The 22,758-nt window shown below is 49.9% G+C and overlaps 1 protein-coding gene and 1 long non-coding RNA gene across 3 annotated transcripts in view; one reads left to right on the top strand and one right to left on the bottom strand.

The window, feature by feature from the left end:
• Window positions 1-3,620: 3,620 nt before the first annotated feature.
• Window positions 3,621-22,758, bottom strand: part of LOC104854819 — a 23,752-nt gene continuing 4,614 nt past the window's right edge. Inside the window, exons 3-5 of one of the 2 annotated variants that reach the window (XR_004514804.1) lie at window positions 16,068-16,259; window positions 6,485-6,606; window positions 3,621-3,895 (exon numbers count right to left, since the gene is read on the bottom strand). This is a non-coding gene — a long non-coding RNA (uncharacterized LOC104854819). Of the gene's footprint in view, window positions 3,896-6,484; window positions 6,607-7,685; window positions 8,265-16,067; window positions 16,260-22,758 lie in introns of those variants that run through there. The other variant, XR_778219.2, reaches the window with a different exon arrangement.
• Tecr (trans-2,3-enoyl-CoA reductase) overlaps window positions 8,384-22,758 on the top strand; it is a 23,450-nt gene continuing 9,075 nt past the window's right edge. Inside the window, exon 1 of the mRNA XM_010613450.1 lies at window positions 8,384-8,549. Within this exon, the coding sequence (XP_010611752.1) occupies window positions 8,535-8,549 (15 nt within the window). The 5' untranslated portion in view covers window positions 8,384-8,534. The remainder of the gene's footprint in view (window positions 8,550-22,758) is intronic.

Here is a 22,758-nt window from a genome sequence, read left to right as displayed (position 1 = left end):
CCTTCCGCCCCGCCCTCCGAGCTGCGCCAGCCAATCGCATCCGCCATATCAGTGACGTTGACATCCGGGGCGGGGCCCTACCGCCAACCGCTGTCCGCCGGAGGTCACGTCCCTCCCTGCTCTGCGCTGGCAACGCCTCCCCGCGGCGCACGCACTAGGCAGAGAGTCCCGCCCACCCTGCTACGACAGCCAATCGCAACCTTCTTTCGGTACCTCAGTTGCCCTGTCGTGCCCACCCCCCACGCCCGCATGGTTCTTTAGGTTGGGATGCGCGTCCCGGAGACGGTATAAAGCCCACCCACACATGACGAGAAGAGCTTACCAGCCGTCTTCTACTTTCTGCGGGGACAGTGCATTTGGAGTCAAAGGCTTCCCTTGTCCCTCACTCCACAACACCCTAGAAATCTGGGAGAGGGTTCTTTCACCCTAGAGACCTGGGAGAGGATCGCTCGGTGCGAGGCCAGCCTGGGCTACAGAGTGAGTTCAGGGCTCGCCTGTTACATAGTGGAACTCTGTCTCAAAATCCAAAAAACATAAAGAGAAGTAGAGAAAAATTGCCACTCAACCTGAAAATAGCTTTCGGTTTGGCTTTCCTGCTCAGTGTCACTCTGAGGTTGCCGCCAGGACGGGGGCTGGAGGAAGGGGGCTGGGCAGGCCCTGACCGAGCTTAGTCCCCAGAGGTCCTCTTTCTGTAGGCCAGAGTGATCCTGTTGGACTCTGAAAGTCGGAGTGCCTGTGGGGAAAGGAGCTCGAAAGGGGTACCGCCGAGAAGAGCCTAGGAAAGAAGGGGTTCCTGGAAGACCAAGCTGGGAGGTTGAGGCTGTATAGTGGCTCTGTGGCTGGATGTAGGGTGCATGACTGTAAAATCCAGCACTCCGGAGGCTAAGGCAGGAAGATCAAAAGTTCAAACCCAGGTTGGGCAATTTAGCAAAACTCTGTTTTTGTTTTGTAAAGGTTTTAGGGCTGGGTAAGCCTTTTGGCTCCACTGCCTGCCTCGCAAGCACAAGGTCCCGAGTTTGATCCCCAGTACCAAAAGAAAAGTTTTGTTTTGTTTTTTTAATTAAAGGGCTGGGGACATAGCTCAGTGAGAAAGCACTGGGATCAATCCCCAGTACCACACACACACACACACACACACACACGCACACACGGGCACACATGCTCACGCACAAACCCTGAGGCTCAGGGAATTAGCTCAGTGGCACTGAGCTTACCTCACAAGTGCAAGGTCCTGAGTTTGATCCCCAGTACTGAAAAAAAACAAAAACAAAAACAAACCAAATCAAAAATTAAAAAAAAAACAAACAAACTGAGAGCTGGACGTAGTGGTATATATGCCTATGATCCCAGCACTGGGAAAGCTGAGGCAGGAGATTTGAATATTGAAAGCCAGCCTAGGTACCCTGTTTCAAGAAACAGCAACACAAACAAAAAAAACCCAAAACAAAAAGCCAATCAACCAAAAAAACACAAAAATATCAAATCTAGCTGAGGATGTAGCGCATGGTAGAGTGTGTGTTTTGCAGCTGTGAAGCCTCAGGTTCCATCTCCAGGACCTAACAACAGCAAAACCCCGAACACCAAACAAAACCAATCACTGTCCTTAAGCCAAATTGCCCTGGGCCCCACCGGGGCACTTCAGAACTTTGCTACAAACCTGGCCTCTGCCAAACCTCTGGATCTGGAGCTCTGCACCCAGAGAAGCCAGAGCAGAGAGCTCTGGGCCAGAGCCTTATGATTCAGGTAGATGAGATGTAGGTGTCCCTGTCCAGGTCCCTGTAGACGTGGGTGGGTGACATCTGGACTGCAATCCTGACTGTAGCTCAGGGGAAGACCCTGGATAGTGGGGTGGGCTTCACCCAGTTTGCGTGGAGGTCAGATGAGGTAACATTGCAGATCCCTGTGGGAGAAGCCGCGGCTCTGCCCATTTCCATCCTCAGACTTGCCAGCCCTCAAAGGATGTAAACCAAGTCCCTGAAATCTCCTATGTTTTGTTTATTTTATTTTTTTGCAGTGCTGGGGATGGAACTCAGTGCCTTGCACACAATATTCAAGTGCTCACGGCCAAGCTCCTCACCTAGCCCTGAGATGGATATTAAAACACACGCACACATACACTGAAAGGGGTCTCGAGCCCCCTTTGGGTGCCCCTTGCCCAATTATGCCACTCACGCACCGAGAGGTCCGGCAGGAGATCTTTATTGTAGGGAGGAGAGCAGGAGGCAGGAAGGCAGAGAGCGAGAGAGCCAGAAGAGGAAGTACTGGGATATTTATAGGGCAGGCAACGGAAGATCCTTCCTTGGGAGAAGCGGTCTTTGTTATCCTATCGCAAGCCAGGTTGCCTTTTGAATTTCGCGCCTTGCAGAAGCTCTAGTTTCGCGCTTTACAATTTCGGCGGGAGAAAGGACTCAGTCGGGGAAGAACCCGGAAGTAAGATATAAAATGGCGGGGAGAGGGAGGTTATATTTTAACATGTGCGGAGACCTTGACCGACTGAGGAACTAGCGGCGAATCTGGGCTCAGTGCCCCCGGCCCAAATCCTAGATGGACCCACTGTTTACTTAGCGATCGCGTGGATGCTTTTGCGTGATGACCTCCTATGCTGCCTGTTTGTCCTCTGCCAAATGGAGATAATAGATTTTATCGTTTGGTGTCGCTATGTGGATCAAACTGAGAGGGGCCAGGAAATGAATGTCATTACGAAAACAGTGAAGCTGGGTGTAGTGGCCCACGGCTGTAGTCCTGGCACCCAGGAGGCTGAGGCAGGGGGGCCTTCCTGAGTTCTAGGCCAGCCTGGGCTACGTGGTACTGACACCCCATCTCAGACAAACAAACAAACAAAAAGAAAGAAAAAAACAGCTAACATTGACATGGCCAATCAAGAGATGGAATTTTTTTTTGTACCTGGGATCGAACTCAGGACGTTGAGCTTATAAGACAGGCAGCAGCACCACTGAGCTAAATCCCTGACCCTCAATTTTGTTCCATGAGCTCCATGAGTTTTAGCTCTCAGTTTTTCTTTTTTTGTTAGTGTTTTTGGTGCTGGGGACGGAACCTCAGGGCCTGTGCATGCCGGGCAAGTGCTCAGGGGAGCACTTGCTACTGACCCTCTGTTAGCTCATGGAATTGCAGAACCACCCCAAGAGTTGGGGCTGCCCTGTCAGTACCACACAGGACTCTCTTACCCCAGTGTCCAGCTAGGGAGACCGAGACTCTGCGCGGTTATGTGACCCGCCCCCGGAGTCCGGGTGACGGAAATGCCGATGTCTGGCCCTCAGTGCTCCTGGTGAGCAGCTGGTGTTCGGTGTGACTTAGATGGTGATACAGTTAACTGGCACAGTCTTGTTACTGCTCTCTTCACCTCTACCTTCTGCTCAGTCTCCAAAACACGACAGCCACAGGAGTCCCCTCAAGGGACACTCGTGTTCCATTGAAACAAAGTGGGTCCTCAGAACAATAGGGCTTTATCTGAACTGAGGTTTTATGAATAGTTACCAACATGAGTTAAAAGCAGTATGTCCTTGGTGGGTGCATGTCTATAATCCCAGCTACTCTGTGGCTGAGGCAAGAAGATCTAGAGTTTGAGGCCAGCCTGGGCTACATGGTGAGAATGTGTCTCAAAAAATAAAAAGGGCTGGGAGTGTAGCTCAGTGTTAGAGTGTCCCCAGGTTCAGTCCCCAGTAGTGGAAATAAACCAAGCCAAGCCCAAACAAAAAACTTCATGACCTTCAAAGGCTAAATAGATAAAGAAACTGATCCACCCACGCAATGGAATATTATGCAGCCATAAAAAGGGATGCACTCTGGGTACAGGCAACACTGTACAGGCACTTCAAACACACTGTTTGTGAAAGAAGCTAGACTCAAAGGGCACTGTGATTCCATTTTCTATGACCTGGAAAAGACAAAAAGAGAACAGAAAGTAGATCAGTAGTTATCTGGGGCTGGAAATCTGCCACAAATAGTGCAGAGAGGAATGTTTAGGATGATGGAAATGTCTGTATCTGATTGTGGTGGTGGTTGCAAGACTGTATATGTTCAGAACTGCACACTAAAAAGGGTGGATTTTACTGTGTCCAAATTATTCCTTAGTTTAAAAGCATCCAGGTGCCAGGCATGATGGCACACCTGGAATCCCAGCGCTTGGGTGGCTGAGGCAAGAGGATCATGAGTTTGAGGCCAACCTGGGTTACATAGTGAGACCCTGCGGGGGTGGGGAGAGAGGGCTGTGGCATACAAATCCTAGCTACTTGGGAAGCAGAAGCAGGAGGATCCCAAGTTCAAGGCAAACTGGGGAAGCTTAGTGAAACTCTGTCTCAAAATAAAAATTAAAAAGAGGGCTGGGGATGAATTCAGTCCTAGAGCAATTTGCTAGCAGACCCGAGGCCCTGATGAATCCTCAATACTATAAAAAACAAAAAACAAAACAGAAAAAGCCACGTATCCCGGGGAATACAGGCTGAGGCTTGGGAGCCTGTCCCCTGCCCCTGACACAGCGGAAAGTCCCCAGCCAGCCTGGGCCTGTCCGTCTTGGCTTTCCCTTCCCTCTCACAGCTCAGAACCAGCTGCAGCACACACCTGAAAACAAGCTGAGCCAGGTTCTGGAAAGTTGACGCCCTGCTTTCCCTGCCCGTGGGAAGCACAAAGACAGCCTGTGAGATGACCCTACTGAGCACCTCGTACTGCCACTGTCAAGTGCCCTTGGGTCCTCCACACCTGAGGTCTCAGAGGCTCCAATAAACTCAAAGCTGCTACAGCCCAGGACCTCTCTGCAGTTTCCCCTCCAAAATGGCCTTAAGAAAGATCTCATCACAATTGGCTCAGCAAGCACTCAACAGGCTGGAGTCATTGTGAGCAAGGGTCAGTCACCACGTGGGAGCCAAGGACGCTGTTAGAATGGAGCTGTCCCTCAGAAAGTCCTGACGTGTGGTGGGACAGTGTCACGTCTTTATTCTGGGTGGATTTCGTGGAGGACAGCCTGGTTCCTGGGAGCCAGAGGAGGCACACAAAGGGTTCTTCATGCCTGTAACACACCTCAAATGGGCCTGGGTGTGCGGTCGCCTTCTGTTGTCCCAGCTACTCTAGAGGATGAGGAGGAATGAGGAGGGACAATCACCAGAACTCAGGAATTGTATGCCAGCCTGGGGAACATAGGGACACTTTGTTTCAAAAAAAAAAAAAAAAGGCTGGGGATTTAGCTCAGTGGTTCTGCCACCTGCCTCGCAAGCACAAAGACCTGAGTTCGATTCCCGGTACCAAAAAAATAAAAAAATAAATAAAAAGATCTGGGTACACGCCTTTAATCCTAGCACACAGGAGGCTGAGGGAGGACCACCAGCAAGAGCTCCAGGCCAGCCTGGGTTACATAGTGAGTTTAAGGCCAACCTGGACTACAGAGAGGGACTGTCTCAAAAACCAATCAGTAAGTTAAAAACAAAAACATTAAGCTGGGCATGGTGGCACACAACTGTAATTCCAGGGCTCTGAGGGCCTGAGGCAGGAAGATCTAACCTGTGCAGTTTAGAGAGACCCTGTCATAAAATTAAAAGAACTAGGGGGGGAGGTGTAGATGTAGCTCAGTGCAAAGGCCCTGAGTTCAATCCCTAGGGTGTCTGTTGAAACAAAACAGCAAAGAGGGACTATACTCTTCCTGGCTGGATTTTGCCTATGACAAACACTTCCTTTGGTTGAGAAGGGGGTGGAAATTATTTGTGTGCCTGGCTGGTGCATAATAGGGGCAGAGTGATGATGTGGTGCCTGTTGAATGAGTATTTGGCTCATAAAAGCAATTGCAAAAGGCTTTCCATAGTGTGTGGAGTTCGTGGGAAGATGCGTGGGATCTTCAAAATGAGGGCTACTTGGACACTGTAAACAGCAGGAAAGTGACACTAACCTCAGATAGTATCAGAGAAGCAGGAAATGGCAAAGCATGGCTAGATTTTAGGGGTTCCTGCCTCCCTGGCCTTTCATAATTAGATGCCTCAACTAACTCAACTTGGTAGGTTTAATCCTGTGGCCTCTGGGTAAATACTAACCCTTCACATCCCAAAAGGGGCAGTGAGTGAGGCCTACTGGGACAGAAAAAGCCTTAGGATAGATGCCGCAACTGCCAACAGAAAAAAGCCTTCAGTTTTAGCCAGCACAGTGGCACACACCTGTGATCCTGCCTACAAGGGAGGCTAAGGCAGGAGGATCAAAAGTTCAAGGCTGGCCTGGGCAAGTTGGCAAGAATTTCCCCCAAAATAAAAAGGGCTGGGGATGCGGCACAATGCAATCCTCAGTTCTGCCAACTCCCCCGCAAAAAAATAGAACATCTTTAGGTTTCACCTGTTTTTGCCCAGCGAGCCTGAGTGAAAAAGAGAATGAGTTTTTGAAGATCATGGCCTTGGCTTCCCAGACTCCAGGGATGAGAATTCTCAAAGGCATCAGCGTGAGAAGTTTCTCAAGCAGAGTCTGGATGACTAAGTCCCCAGTACTCACTCACCTTGGCCCCAACCTGGATCTCTGACTCAGAGCTCTTCCTTTAAGGACATCTCAAGGTGACCTGAGCCAGGCCTCTGAGTTCCAGAGGAACTCAAGATGGAGGCTCAAGGCCAAGGCCAGGGTCTAAAAAAAGAGAAAGAGAAAAGGTGAAGAAGTGAGTTAGGTTCTGTCTTTTTTTTTTTTTGGTGGTACTGGAAATGGAACCTCTTGGCAAGGGCTCCAGTAATGAGCTACACCCCTATTCCTTTTCAAATTTATTTTGAGACAAGGTCTTCCTAAGTTCCCCAGGCTGGGCTCAAAAATTATAATCCTCCCATCTCAGCCTCCCAAGTAGCTGGGATCACAGATGTGTACCACCATGCGCAGCTGTCCTGAAGTTTTGAGTGAGCGCGCGCGCGCGCGTGTGTGTGTGTGTGTGTGTTGTATGCTTAATCTTCCAGTAGGTCATGATGGAGTATAGACATGACCCCAGGCCAACAATGTTCATCAGAATTTGGGAGCCATGAATATACAGTATCTGTGATGTTAAATCGTCAAATAGGAGGCTGACGAGAAATGGTGGAATGCCTGCCTAGTATGCAAGAAGACTTGAGTTGATTCCCAAGCATTGAAAAGAAAAAGAAGGAAACAGATGTAGGGCTGAGATTTAGCTCAGTGGTTCCACCACCTGCCTCTGCAAGCATAAGGTCCCAAGTTCGATCCTCAGTACAAAAAAAAGGTGCAAATAGGCACATTAATAAAGTAATAAGAAACCAGAAAATTTAATTTTAATAATGCATTTCAATCCAATACATAAAAGTGTATTATCACTTAAATCTCAGTTCCCTGGGAGGTTGAGACCTGAGGATCACAAGTTCGAGGCCAGCCTGGGCAGCTTAATGACACCCTATTTCTTTCTTGCTTTTTTCTTTTCCTTTGAGGTTTTTGAAGGTCTCACTGCGTAGTCCATGTTAGGCTTGAACTCACTGAGTAGCCCAGGCAGGCCTTGAACTTCTGGCGATCCTCCTGCCTCAGCTTACTGAGTGCTGAGATTGCAGGAGTGTGCCACCATGTCTGGCTGGGAAACCTCTATCAAAATGAATAAATGCAAATGGCTCGGGATATAGCTCAGTGCTCCCTCCCTTCAATTCCCAGTATCGAAAAAGAATTATTTCAAAGTGTAATCAACATAAAAAGTTATGAGATAATTTTCTTACATTCACCTTTTCATCGCACGTCTGACATTAGCAGCACTGTATGGTATCTGATATGAAGGATGTGTCTGACACCGACAGCGCTCTCAGTTTAGACCCTCTACACTTCCGGGCTCAGGATGACCACAACGCAGTAGCGACCACACCGGACGATGCCCAGAGACACACCGGACCCTCTGCGTGGAGGCCGAGCTAGGCGGGGAGGACAGCACCGAAGGCAATGGAAACAGCCCTAGAATGGGGTTGGCTCAGGTTGCAGGCTGAGGTCCCAGGGAGCCTGACGTCACCTCCTTTCCTTCCCGTCCACTCGTGACCGAGGGAGGACGCCCGCCCGCGCCCAGGCGCCGCTCCCCTGCACCGCTGCGCAGCCCACCTCGAAATTTACGCAGCCGCACAGCCCACCAGGTGGACGCTGCCCTTCCTGTCACTCAACTTTTTGCTCCCGCCCCTTCCAGGTGTAGTAACCACCGCTTCTCTTCGTTTCCACAGAGACGCCCCAAGGGGGCGGGGCAAAGGAGTCGGAGGAGCCGAAACTCCCTTTTGATTGGTGGCTGGTCAAGCTCCTTCTTTTAGGCCCTCCTGCCCTTGCTCCACCTCCTCAGTGGATCCCGAAAGGTGATTGGTTAGTCCCGTGGTGCGAGCCGCTGGTCTTTGATCATGCCGGCCCTTCGGAGCAAGGCGGGGCGTGGGCACTCCCAGTACTGATTGGCTAGCGGGGCGCGCGGGGCCGGAGGGGCGGGGCAGACGCGGATCGCAGTTAAGTCTGAGGAGACAGTCGCGAACACTTTGAGCAATCCTGTAGTGTCCGGCGCAGGTAACCAGCAGCAGCCGGAGCAGGAACCAGCGAGTAAAGGAGCCATGAAACACTATGAGGTAAGAAAAGAGGAAGCAGTGACCGAGTGGCCACCGCATTATTATTCGTTTTTCTTTGCGGGACCTAGGACCCACCACCTTTTCGTTTGCTGCTTCAGAGGGAGAACCGGATAGCGCAGGCGCAGTGAGCGCTCGCTGCGCCCCGCGGCCACACGTAAAATCCAGTGCGCATGTGCGGAGGAGGTATTTATAAATCTGCAACCCAGGCTGTTTTGGGGGTGCCTTTTCTTGGGGTCTCTGTAGGGCCTGGTGAAAGCTTACAGGTTGCTTTCAGTTTTCCCAGCGGACAGATTTGCATAGTCGGAACCTGAGGGAATCTTGCACAGATCTTGCACTTGCCAACCCCTCGGGGAGACATTTAGCCCTCTCCTGGGTGACCTTTGCACCCCGTCTTCACTCGGGAAGCTCGCCCAGAAGCTCAGCGAAGGAGATGCAGCCTCGTGTGTAATCACCACGGAGAGATCTTATGCCACAGTCACTCTTGAAGCCCAAGTCTTTGACTCCTAACTTGAATCTGTTTTTCCCTTAAAACGAAACCTTCCAATGTGCTTATAGTCTTAGCTGATAGTATTGATGACTATCAGCTATTGATGACTAAATCACTATCATTAAACTAATATATTAACCTTTATAATAACAATTTAGCAAGTGGTTGCTCTTGTACAATGTGTAATTTTCTTTCTCTCTCTTTCTTTTTCTTTTTTTCCTTTCCGGCACTGGGGATCGAACTCTGGACCTTGCACTTGCAAGGCAGGAGCGGTGCCACTGATCTAAATCCCTGGCCCTATGTCACCTTATTTATTTATTTATTTTTTGAGACAGGGTCTCAGTGTGTAGTTGAGACTGACCTGGAACTCACTGTGTAGCCCAGGCTGGTCTCGAACTCAGAGTGATCCTCCTGCCTCAGCCTCCCGAGTGCTGGGATTACAGGCGTGCGCCACCACTCTCGGCTTATGTCACCTTATTTAAATCTTTATGGCCTTGTAAGGTAGGACACTATTACACTCCCCATTTATGTAGCTGAATAAAGGTCTTAGAGATGTCAAGTGACTTTTCCAAAGGCCCCCAGCCAAGATGTTGGGAAAAGAGAGAGGGAACCAGCACTCCAAAGAGAATTTTTAGTCACTTTACCATGCAGATCCTTAAATGAAAACTAGCAAGTTGAGGCTTTTTTTTTTTTTTTTTTTTTTTTTTTTTTGGTACGGGGGTGGGGTGGGGATCAAATTTGGGACCTTGCACTTGTGAGGCAGGTGGTGGAACCACTGAGCTAAATCCCCAGCTGAGGCATTTTGTGTAGATTTCTTGTTTTCTTCTCCTCTGAGATTTGAAAAATTGTGGCAAAAGATACATCAGGTCTGTCCTAACCATTTTGAAGTGTCCAGTTCAGTGGTCTTAAAGTACATTCACGTTTTTCTGTAGCCATTGCCGCCAGCCGTCTGCAGAACTCTTCTCTTTCTCTTGCACCATTTAACAGTAACTGCCCCTGCGCCCCTTTGGCAGTACTTGCTGTACAGATCAGACTGCTCTGGGGACTTCTCAGTGGAGGGAAGTTGAATTTTGCTTGTTAAGAATTAGGTAAAGTAGACTTCTGAGAGTGGGCATTTTTGTTCCAGGACGCTGGGCCCAGCTTTAGGGTGGTGGCTTGTACTGGAGAACCTGCTCTACCTTAGTGAACTTTTTCATTGCCACAGGAAGGGAGCGCCCCAGTCACTGTTAAGGGTAACCTTGGAGGGGCTGGGGGTGTAGCTTCATGGCAGAGCACTTGCCAAGCATGCACAAGTCCTAGGTTACATCCTTAGCACCTCAAAGCAAAACACTAACCAAAGTGACCTTGGGGAGAAACAAACCATTGTTTTACTGTGTTCTTTGTTACCATCATCTGGTAATGGGTGCCAGATACTCAAGAGAGCTAAGTGAGTTTCCCCATGGGCGGAGTTGTCTTCTGACCCAGTTTGCCCAACAGACAGGTTGGTTTACTCCAAGGGCTTGGTGCAGGCCAATCAAAATACAAGAGACACTTTTACTCACATTTACCTGGTGGTTTAGGAAAAGGTTTCAATTATCTGCATCAAGGGTACATTTTTGTTAGGGACTAAGCTCATCCTTTGCCTTCAAGTTTTTTTTTTTTTTTTTTTTTTTTTTTTTTTTACGGGTTCTTGCTGTGTAGTTCATGCTGGTTTTGAACTCACTGTGTAGTACAGGCTGGCATCACACTTGGGGTGATCGTCCTGTGTGAGCCTCTCAAGTGCTGGGATGCCTCTCAAGTGCCCCCACGCCCAGCCCATAGAACAGGTCAATTTTGAGTGTTGGCTGGAGCCAGCCCCTTGGAAGGCTAAAGCAGGCCTTGGGATTATCTTGGGGTCAGAGCAAGGTCGGTGAGAGAACTGCTTGTCCTGGGCTACTGCAGGCTTTTTTTAATTGCTGTTTCTCCTGCAGATGGGACAGGAAGTGCTGATCCCAGTAACAGCTGGAGAAACAGCCAATGCATCTTGTAAATGAGCCTGTGAATTCCTAGGAAATCAATCCACTCACAGCTTGCGGGAGCTCAGGCCAGTGCTCCGTTCCTGCAGCTGAGTACCTGGATGAGATGAGATCTGCCATCTCCTCATGGGGAACTGGCCTCCTCCTCCCTCCTTTCCTTCCTGTTTCATACTGGGGATTAAACCCAGAGGTTTTGCATTGAGCTTCATCTTCAGTCCTCCTTTTATTTGGTATCAGGGATTGAACTTGGGACCTTGCGCTTGCGAAGCAGACAGCAGAACCACTGAGCTAAATCCCCAGCCTCAGGCCTCCTTTAAATAAAATTAAAAAAAATTTTTTTTGGTTGTTTTTTTGAGACAGGGTCTCAATGTGTAGTTGACACTGACCTGGAACTCACTATGTAGCCCAGGCTGGTCTTGAACTCACAGCGATCCTCCTGCCTCAGCCTCCCAAGTGCTGGGATTACACATGTGCACCACCATGCCCGGCTAAAATAATTTTTTTGACACAGGGTCTCATTAATTGCTAAATTGTCTAAACTGGGCTGGAACTTGTAATCCTCCTGCCTGAGCCTCCCAGAATATTGGGATTATATGCGAACACCACCAAGCCTGACAAGAATAGCCCTCTGGTGTCCATCTTGCAAATAATGTTAGACTTATCTGTCACCTTGTCTTTGGCAAGTTCCTGCATTGGTTTCTTCTCGAAGTATAAGAATGAAAGTTCTGGATTTTTTTTTTTTTTTTAATTTTTGTTTTTGTTTGTTTTGGTACCAGGGATTGAATTTGGAACCTTACACTTGCAAGGCAGGTGGTGGAACCACTGAGCTGAATCCACTGCCCTGTTTTTCGAGACAAGGTCTTACTTTGCCGTTTAGGCTGGCCTTGAACTTGAGGTGATCCTCCACCTCTTGAACACTGGAATAACAGATTTGTGCCACTATGCCCAGTTAGAATGAAAGTTCTGGAAATAGACTTGAGGTCAGAAAGAAATTGTTTGGAGTAAAAACTGTGTAGGAAGGTGACAGTGAAGGAGAAAGTAGACTTGTAGGTAATGGTGTCATAGGTGTGTATACTTTGGACAGGGCCAGAACTGAATCCTGGCATTGTCATTGACTAAACAGTTGTGTGACTCAAGGTAGATTAGTTTATCTCTCTGAGCCTGTCTGTGGTTGCTCCTTGGGGTTCAACCCACTTGAGTGTGCAACCACTGGCTGGCATTAAAAGACATTAGCCAGGCTCAGTGGCACATGCCTGTCATTCTAGCACTCTGGGAGGCTGAGGCAGGAAGATCCCAAGTTTGAGGCTAGTCTGGGTAGTTTAGTGAGACCTTGTCTCAAGAAATAAAAGGGCTGGGGGTATAGCTCAGTGGTAGAATGCTTGCCTACTATGGGGGAGGCTTTGGGTTCAGTCCCTAGCACTGAAAACAAAACAAAACAAAAAACTATGAAGTGGCTGGAATGTCTAAGGTATGCATAAAGCCAAAGGTGCTGATGGTGCTGTCTGGATTTTCATTTTGACTGTTGTGGGCAGCCTGTGATGGAGGAAAATTCTGGTTAGATTTACCCAGTCCTTCTGTATATCTCTAAATATCACATGCACTGGAAAAAAGCAAATTGCAGAAGATTGCATACATTTTAAAAACCCGCCAGGCATGGTGGTACAAACCTATAATCCCATTATCTAGGAGGCTGAGACAGGAGGATCACTGCATGATGGAGACCAGCCTGGGCTACACAGAGAGACCAGAAAACAAAACAAAACAACAACAACAACAAATGCTGCACATGGTGGCGTAGGCCTGTAATCCCAGTGCTTGGAAGGCTGAGGCAGGAGGATCACTGACAAGTTCAAGGCCAACCTGGGCTACATAGTTCAAGGCCAGCCTGAACTACATAGTGAAATAATGTCTGAAATTCACAACAACCCAAAATCTGTCAAATGAGGTCTCCATGGCAGTGGTGGCAAACCTTTTAGAGATTTCAATAACAAATACCCTACAGCAGCACATGTGCCAAAGGGTTGCCACACTGGTTTACGGTATACGCAGAGGAAAGGGTCAGTGGTGATGGGCGCGCAGCAGTGTGGGCGTTGCACAGTAGTCAGAGGTGCTATCGCTTGAGTGGGGAATAGTATGGGAGGCTTTAGCTGTGTCCGATGTGCTTTTCGATTTCGAACAAAAGAACCCAAAGTAAAGTAAAATATGCATGCACATTAAATCTAGGAGGTGGATTCTTAGATGTTTGCTTCTGTTTTGTTGTTTTGTGTGTGTGTGCATTGCTGGGGATGGAACCCAGGGCCTTGCAACATGCTAAGCACACAATCTGCCTACGGGCCACATCCTTAGCTCCATTGACACAGGGTCTGGCCACACTCTGGTGCCTGGCTTTTGTTTGTGGCTTTTTTTTTTTTTTTTTTTTTTTTTTTTTTTTTTTTTTTGGTGGTACTGGAGATTGAATCCATTGAAGCCATATCTTCAGGCCATTTTCTGTTTTTTTAAATTAAAAAATAAGACAGGTCTTGCTGAGTGAAGCTGGGCATGAACTTTCGACCTTCCTGGCCCTGCTTCCCCGAGGACTGGGATTATAGGCGTGCGCCACCATGCCCGGCTTCCTCGTGTCTGTTTGCTGGCAGGTTTTGTGTTCTGAAATTGAGGACTGCTTGTTCTCTCTCCCACTTGTCTTCACTCTGCACTGAACAGAGCTTTCGAAAATGCCTTTGGGGTTGATATTTGGATCTGGACATAGTGTGGGCCCTGGTGTGAATTCTTCCCTCTCGTATGCTCTTTTTTCTTCTTTTTTTTTGGTGGGGGCGCTAGGGGTGGAACCTAGGGTTCTTTTGCTGAGCCAACACTCTTTAAAAACATTTTTTTATTGCTGGAGAGGAGTAACAGTAGGGACAGATCATGTTTACTGTGTCCTTCCAAAGACCCCGAGAGCTACCCTTTGAACCTCTGTTGTGTAAAGAAGGAACCTGGGGCTCTGAAGCACCAATGACCTTGCCTGAGGTCACATCCTGGTTGAGACAGATGCAGACCCAGGTTGCTCTGACCCTGGGGTAGAATGGCCAGGGCTACAAAATTGGGAGGATGTTGCTCTTGGTGGCAGTGAGTGGTGGTTTCATTCATTCATTTGCTATTCTGGGGATTCAGCCCAGGGCCTTCACTTCCAGTAACATCCCCAGTCCTTTTAATTTTTTTGAATTTTGAGACAGAGTGTCTAAGGCACTAAGTTGCCTGGGCTGGGCTCATATTTTCCATCTTCCTGCCTCAGCCACCCGAGTACCTCACAGCCGGCAGCTGGCGCTCCCCAAATCCCCTGAGCACCTGATCTGGGGAACTCGTGTCACTTCTGCTTTACACTTAAGGATGGTTCAGAGGGGTGGGTGCAGTTGCTCCACGTCACAGCCAGGATGCAGCAGAGCTGCGTCTTGGCTCTGGTTTGTCCTGCCCCAAAATCTGCCCCTGTTTCATCATCGGTGCTGCCGTCCCTGCAGATGATGCCCCTCAGCAGCTAGGGCCAGGATGCTTGGCCTGGGGACAGAGCCCTTGTGGGGAGAGTGGGGCCTGTTAGCATTGTCTGCCTCCACCCTAAAGTACACACTGCTCCTTGCAGTCTTGTGCAAGTGAGGTAAGATTGGGACAGAAGAAGTGCAGTGGGCTTTTTTTTTTTTTCCCCCTGAGACAAAGTCTCTCTATGTAACCCAGGCTGACCTCAAACTCAAGGCCATCCTCTTGCTTCAGCCTCCCAAGTGCTGGGCTCACAGGACTGCACCACCATGCCTGGCTTTTTTTTTTTTTAAGGGACTGTTTTAAAAACAGGTACAGTGGAACAAGCCCTGGGCAATTTTAGTGTCCAAAAAAAAAAAAAAAAGGGATCCCCACATTAGGTACCCCATTTTAGTGCAAAAAAAAAAAAAAAAAAGGGTTGAGGATGTAGCAGGACAGATGACAAAACTCATCACTTTAGCAGGGCATGTTGGTGCACACCTGTAATCCCAGGACTAGAGAGGCTGAGGCAGGACTGCTTCGAGTTCAAGACCAAAATTTACTCCAGTGGTGGAAAATGCAAGCCTCTGGGTTGAATTCCTGGTACTGGAGAAACAAACAAACAAACAACACTAGAGAGACAGGGTCTCTGTTTCCCAGCCTAACCCAGACTCCTGCAGTCAAGTGATCCTCCTGCCTCAGCTTCCTGAGAAGCTGGAACCTCAGCTCTGTTCCATCCGTCCCATGCACCCAGTTAAGGTGATGAGCATTTTTTGGGGTTGTGGTACTGGGAATTGACCTTGCACTTTTGAGGAAGGCAGTGGAACCACTGAGCTCAATCCCCAGCCTAGCTGAGCTTTTTTTGTGTGTTTGCTTTGTTTTTGATTTTTGGTCTTGAACTTGAAACAGTCCTCCTGCCTCAGCCTCCTTAGTGCTGAGTTTACAGGTGTGCACCACCATACCCTGCTAAAGTGGTGAGTTTTGTCACCTTCCCCGAGCCTGCCCCAGTAGTGCCAATGCCCTGGATTGCCAGGCTTCCATGGGCGCCCTTCCTTGAGAAGGAGGTGCTGGGTTGGTAGATGTGCTGCCTCTGTGGGAGCCCTGCCCTCTGCTGCTTCTTGCTGGGCCTTTGGCTCTGAGAACCTGGGCTGGACAGGCTCCAGCGCCCCTCATGGTTCTCACAGGGGCCTGTGGCTGAGAGACAGGGCTTCTAGACTGCACAGCCCGTGCCCCAAGGGTCGGTTGGCACTGGTGACCGGGCCTCCTTCCCCTGGAGACAGCAGCGTGTGGCTCTGCACGGAGTGTGCTGCCCTGGCTCTGCCACGGCGTTGGCCCCGGGCAAGTCCTCAACCTCCGAATGACACCTGCGTCCCCAGCTCTCTCCGGGGACATTTGCGGATAGGTGCAGTCCCCTCCTGCACATCGAGCAGCGCCACCAGTCCGGATGACCGGCTTTCCCTCCAGGGCTTAGCCCTCCAGGGGCTGTTGGCCCGCGACATTCTTGGCACTGCGTGGCATGGCACACCTTTCAAGAACCCGCGCACCACTCACCTCTGCGCAGCGCCGAGCAGGTGATGGGCGGAGCTCGGAGTGGGCGGGGTCAGAGATGAGCAGGTGTGCGGGGGAACTGGAAGAAGGTGAGAGCCCTCCAGGGCTGGCCTCTGGGCTCCACCACTTGGCGCAGCCGTCAGCGGTCCTGCTCGGAATTTAGAAACTCAGCACAGCCTCTGGACTCACTGGCCCCTGAGGAGAGAGAAGGAGCGGTTGGACAGTCTTGAGCGACCCTGCTGGGAAGGGACCTGCACCTGTGATCAAGCTGTCGGTTTTGCCTGGGCACCCTGCGTTCCCTGGTAGCCCTGGCCAGTGAGGAGACCTTGGGCCGCCCTCAAGTTCGGTGGGGACTTAACAGCCTGCTACTGACCCTGACGTGACAGCTGAGAATGCTGGAGTCTGTGGGACACTCCCCCGCAGCTAGACAGAGTCAATCGTAATAAAGCTGCTGCTGACCGGATGCTTATTCTCAGTGCTGTTTTCATGCTTTGGCAAGGCTGGAATGGGACTGGGGGCCTGGGGCGTGCCAGATGAGGGTTCTACACTGAGCTGCATCCCAGCCCCTCCTTTACTTTTTTTAAAAAAACAGTACTGGAGATTAAATCCAGTGCCTTTGCACTGAGCTACATTCCCAGCCCTTTTATTTTATTTTATTATTATTTTTTTGAGACAGGGTCTTGCTAAATCCCTAATTGTCCATGTTGGGCTTGAACTTGTGATCCTCTTGTCTCAGCCTCACAGAGTTCTAGGATCCTGGGTGTGTGCTTCCGGGCTTAGGCCTGTTAATGTATTTAATCCTTACAAAAATCAAATGAAGCAGGTACTGTTCTCCGTTTTTGACCGATGCAGAAACTGAGGCCCAGAAGTGCAGTGACCCGCCCACAGCTTGTGAGTGGCAGAGAGAGGGTTCTGTTGCTCACAGTGTGGGCTCCGTGTGACAGGAGGAAGGGATGAGGGGTATGGTGGCCTTTGGTGTTTGCTCCGTGGGTGCAAGTTTAAGACGTTGGGCTCTGCACACTGGAGAATGAAGTGCTTAGTGCACTTTCTGGCCTGCAGGCAAGGTTCACACCCTGAAGCAGCGAGGACAAATCACTAGGCAGGTGGGCTGGTCCCTGGGTCCAAACTGATCTGTCTTCCAGGCTACCAGAAATGCTGTCTGCCCACAGCATCTGTGGAAAGGCTCAAATGCTGTCAGTGAAGTTGAGTGTGGTGACACTCAGGAGGCTGAGGTAGGAGGGTCACCTCAGATTCCAGGCTTGAGGTCCATAGTGAGGATGGAGGTGGAGCTCGGATGGAGCGCAAGCTTAGCATGGTGGAGGCCCTGGGTTTCATCTCTAACACTGCTAACACCACCACCAAAAAGACAGCACATTGAGGACTCAAACTCAGCATGACAAAGAGCCATCCCAGGAAGTGGATGCTCAGAGCCAGCCCTTCCTCCTCGCTGCCATCTGTCCTCACCAGCTGCACAGCCTGGGCGCCTTTCCCCAGGGCTCCGAGGCTCGCATCATCTGTCCCCTGCCGTACTCCTCCTCTCTGGGCAGCCGTCTTTCCTCAGCCCACAGCAGGGCTCTGCTGTTCACGCGCCTGAGACCTTGCTTTGGTTTTGTTTTGTTTTGTTTTGTATGCTGTGGATGAGAGCCAGGTCCCAGCACCTGGCAGGCAGTGTCACCCCAGCCCCTCACAGCCCACTGTGTGGGGACTCGATGGCCTTCCTTAGCAAGGCAGGGACTCTGTGCCGTGCTCCTGGCCTGGAGGCAGGCTCTGTTGGTGTCCCCCAGGGTAGATGAGGCAGGGCAGGCAGGGCTCTGTACACCAGAGGGACTTGTGGACTTTATGCTAGGGATGCTGAAGTTCCCTCTCCTGATCATTGTACTTAAAAGTTTAACTCTCCAAGAGCAGTTGTGGGAGAAGAGTGACTTTTTCTCCGTGCCCCGGTCAGTTAGGGACATGAGTGTTTCCCAGCCCCACTGCAGATAAAGGCCTTTTCAAGGGCTCCACAGCTGTGCCAGGCGCGCAGGCAGGCAGCGTCCGAAAGGGAAGAATGGGGGCTGGGAGTACGCCCTAGTGGGAGCCCCTTGCTTAGCGTGTGTGGGGCTTGGGTTCTGTCTCCAGCATAGAAAGAAGAAACAGAAAACGAAGAAACAACAAGAAATGGCAAAATGAAAGTGAGACTGGGCAGGCACAGTGGAGCCCCCAGCCATGCGAGAAACAGACTGGTGATTGCCGAGCTCGAGGCCAACCTGGGCAACATGGTGAGCCCGTGTCCTACGGACTACCGAACCTTGCTACATTCTAGCAGTAAGAAATCCGCAGAGCTCTGGCCTGCTTTTCGATTTTATGATTGAATATCTTTTACACACACAATGAAGTCCTCAGAGATGGGAGCTAGTTGGGAAAAAAGGTGCCAGTGTCTCCTTGGGTGAACCAGTGACAACTTACTTTTTTTGTTTTGTTTTTTTGAGACAGGGTCTCACTACGTAGTTGAGACTGACCTGGAGCTCACTATGTAGTCCAGGCTGGTCTTGAACTCCTGCTTCAGCCTCCCGAGTGATGTTACTTTTAAATGATTTTATTATTATTTGTGCTACTGGGGATTGAATGCAGGGCCTTTGTACTGAGCTATATCCTCAGCACCTACCCCCTTTATTTATTTATTTTATTTTTAATTTTTTTTCTTTTTGTGAGACAAGGTCTTGCTGTGCATTTCAGGCTGGACATGAATTCTCTATGTAGTCCAGGCTGGCCTTGAACTTGTGGTGATCTTCTTGCTTCAGCCTCCAGAGTGCTGGAATTGCAGGTGTGTGTCACCATGCCTAGCTTATTTTTAAATTTGCAAGACATAGTATTGCAAAATTGTCCAGGTTAGTTTCAAAGTCATGATCCTCTGCCTTGTCCTCTCATGGTGCTGGGATTATAAGTGTTCACCACAGTGCATTAGTCCTTCCCTTCCTCCCTCCCGTCCTTCCTGGCTCCCTTCTGGTGCTGGAGATTGAATGTAGAGCCTGGTGCGTGCTAACTAAACAAGTGCTCCAGTACCAAGTTACACCCCAGCCCATGATCTGTAGCTTGTGGTTAGTATTTATTATCAGTTGTGATAGATTTATGCTGTGGTTGATTTATAGTATTATTAGTTACGCTGATGTTGTAAGATAGTGAATCTTGAAGGACTTTTTTTTTCCGGTACCAGGGATTGAATTCAGGCCCTTGCGCTTGGGAGGCAGGTGGTGGAACCACTGAGCTACATGCCTAGCAGGACTTTTCTTTTTATGTGAAGAGGGTTAGGCTACTGAATTGCAATTCTACCTTGGCCTCCCAGGTAGTTAGGATCGGAGGTGTGCACCACACTGTACCCAGCCACTGAAATGTCTTAATAAAATTAAATGTCATGGGCAAGGGCTGGGGTTGGAGCTAGTGGTAGTCAGCATGTTTAGCGTGTGTGAAGTCCTGGGTAAAACCCCCAGTACTGCCCCCCAATAATTGAATGTGGTCTGTATGATAGGGATGAGCAGTGTAACAGTGTGTAGTCATAAGCATGTATGAAAGACACATGTCTGGAAGAGGGGACCAGAACTTAACTTCAAGGCACAGAAGGAGCAAATGTTAAAAGATCTTGTTCATAATATGTTTTGTTCTGTTTTTAAGGCAAGGTCCTACTATATAGTTCAGGCTGGTTTGAACTCACTGTGCAGCGCAGGCTTTGAGCTTGTGGTGATCATCCTGCCGCAGCCTCTGGAATGCTAGGATGACAGGCTAGGTGTGCACCATCACACCCAGCTTTTTTTTTTTTTTTTTTAATTGAGATCGGATCGTGCTGTGTTGCCCAGGTTGGGCTTGAACTCATGGGCTCAAGCATTCATCTTAACTCTGCCTCTTGAGTAGCTGGGTTTGCAGGCCATGTCACCACACTTCGCTGTTTTTCTTCTGTCTCTCTCCTTTATATCTTCTTCTTCTTTTTTTTTTTTTTTTTTTTGTAACTGGGGATCGAACTTGGGTCCTGCGCTTGCAAGGCAGGCTCCGGAACCACTGAGCTAAATCCCCAGCCCTCTCTCTTTTAAATAGTAAGGGTAGATAGGAACTTAAGACTTGCAAAATTATTTAAGGAGCAAAAACTGTGAAGAGCCAGGCGTAGTGGCACATACCTGTAATCCCAGCACTCAAGAGGCTGAGGCAGGAGATTCACTGTGAGTTCAAGACCAGCCTAGGCTACATAGTGAGTTCCAGGTCAGTCTCAATTACATAGTGAGACCCTGTCTCAAAAAACCAAAAAAAAACACCAAACCAAAACAAAACAAAAACACCACCACCAACAAACTGTGAAGAGAATTTGGTCACTTGCAGATGTTTCTGTGAGATTCAGGGTGTGAGGGTGGAGGTAGGAAGGGTAGAGAGTAGTATGGTATTTCTCAGTGGGTTGGGTCAATGCAGATAGATATTTTTGTGGGGTGCTGGGGGTGGAACCTAGGGCCTCACACATGCTAGGCAAGTGCTCTGCCACTGAGCTGCACCCCAGCCTGTTTTATTTCGAGATAGGGTCTCACTAGGTTGCCCAGGCTGGCCATGAATTTGTAATCCTCCTTCCTAAGCTTCCTGAGTAGTTAGTATCACAGGTGTATTCTAGCATGCCTGGCTCAAGATTTTACAAGTTTTGAGACAGGTGCTAAGTTGCCCAGGCTGCATTCACACTTGGAATCCTCTTGCCCCAGCTGCCCGAGTAGCTAGGATGACAGGTGTGTGTCTGGCCTAATAAGGATTTTTGTATCTCCTTCCACAGCTGAATCCCGAGTCCCTCACAGTGCCTAGCCTGTGTCTGTGAATCAGTGAGCCTTGGTTTCCCTGAAGGGACTTAGCAGTAAAGCCAGGGGCCATCCCCTGTGCCTGGCAGGTCATGTGCAGGTTGGAGGTGTGGGCTGATGCTGTGTGGCTCCTGGACTGGGCCTGTGCGATGTCGTCGGGGGGGCTGGCCCTCTCTCAGTTTTGCGCTGGACATTGCCTTCCTGCCCAGAGACGGGGAGAGACGGCCAACTGCAGCAGTGGCTTGGGGCCTGGAAAATGAGGGACAGGTACAGCTCCGGAGAAGGAAAAGGTCTTGGCTGGAGTCCCTGGGGCCACACTGCCCACTGGCCATGAGCGTCCTTTTCTGTGTGTTCTTTTGGGGCTTGAGCCCAGGGCCTTCACACTGTGTCAAATGCCTAGCACTTTTTTTTTTGGTGGGGATCGAACTCAGGACCTTGCTCTTGTGAGGCAGGCTCAGTGCCACTGAGCTAAATCCTCATGCTGCCCCCACCCCAGCACTTTCTTATTTTGAGATGGGGTCTTGCTAAGAGATGGGGCTGGCCTTGAATTGTCCATCCTCCCATTCCAGCCTCCTGTGTAGCTGGGATTACAAGCATGTGTCACCACACCTGTGGAGCAGACTGGGCCCAGAGCCATGGCTGGCAGGTCCCTGGGCCAATGCTGTGTGCTGTCTGAACCTGGCCTCTTGCTTGCACAGTGGGTCAACAGCACCACTGTCACAGCACTGTGGGAGCAGTGGGGTTCAGTGCTTGGGTGCAGCTTAGCAGTGCCAGTGGGGACAAAGGAGAAGGGGTAGCATGGTGCTTGCTGAGGCCCCTCTAGGTGGATGCTGTCGGCTGTGGTAGGGCTTTGGGTTCCATCCAAAGCAGGAGCCATGATAGGGTGGCTCTGCTGATCCTGGGAGCTTCTGTCTGGGTGCTGGGCTGGAACCAGGCTCTTTGTGTGCTGGGCACAGCTGCCCAGCTGTACCTCAGCCCTGGGAGCACTGGAAATTGACCTATGGGTGAGGCCCTCAGGTAGGCTGCGTCCAGAGCCACTAGGGGGCGCCACAGCCACACTCTAATTTGCAAGCAGCCTGAGTTTGAGTCCTAGGAGTCTGTGCTGCACTGCCAACCCCAGCTGAGGCTGAGGCTCCCACAGTGTAGTCCAGAGCCAGCCTCCTGCCGTGCTAGGGACACTGCCTGCCTTTCCAGGCCCTTGGATGGCCTTGGCCTGTGACAGGAAAACTTGTAGGAAGCATTGCTCCACGCGGTCTGGGTCCTCCCTCTGGTGACAGAAGGTAATAGACCTTTCACCTGGGTATGGTCTTTTTTTTTTTTCTTTCTTTTTTTTTTTTGGTGCTGGGGATTGAATTTGGGACCTTGAGCTTGCGAGGCAGGCAGCGGCAGAACGACTGAGCTAAATCCCTGACCCTCCTTTTTTTTTTCTTTTGAGACAAGTTCTTGCTATGTAGCTCAGGCTGGCTTTGAACTTATGATGATCTTCCAGCCTCAAGCTCCTGAGTGCTGGAGTGACAGGTATGTGCCACCGTGCCCATGGTATGGCCTGATTGTGCCCAGGTGGGTGGACAGGCAAGGCTGGCAGGATAGGGCCCGATGCCCAGCAGAGAGCTTGGCCTTTGGGCTTCCAGCAGGACCTGACCCCTTGCAGGTGGTGCATGTCACCACCGGGCATGTCTGGAATTGCATTGCCCCTTCCAGGTCAGCTGTGCTGGATCTTGGGTGTGAGCGGGCAGGTGGCTTCTGAATGGATCCAAGTGTATTTATTATTTTTCTCACACTGGGGTGGAACTCAGGACCTGGTGCATGCTAGGCAAGTGATCACTGTTGGGCTGCACTCCTGGCCCTAGTGTTTTACTGATTTTTTTTTTTTTTTTTTTTTTTTTTTTTTTTTT

This window comes from Fukomys damarensis, unplaced genomic scaffold (assembly GCF_012274545.1).
Source record: "Fukomys damarensis isolate Sample0158 unplaced genomic scaffold, DMR_v1.0_HiC HiC_scaffold_30, whole genome shotgun sequence".
NCBI classification, from domain to species: Eukaryota; Metazoa; Chordata; class Mammalia; order Rodentia; family Bathyergidae; genus Fukomys; species Fukomys damarensis.
The sequence above is the reverse complement of the archived record's forward strand: the minus strand, read 5'-3'. Positions and strand labels throughout refer to the sequence as shown.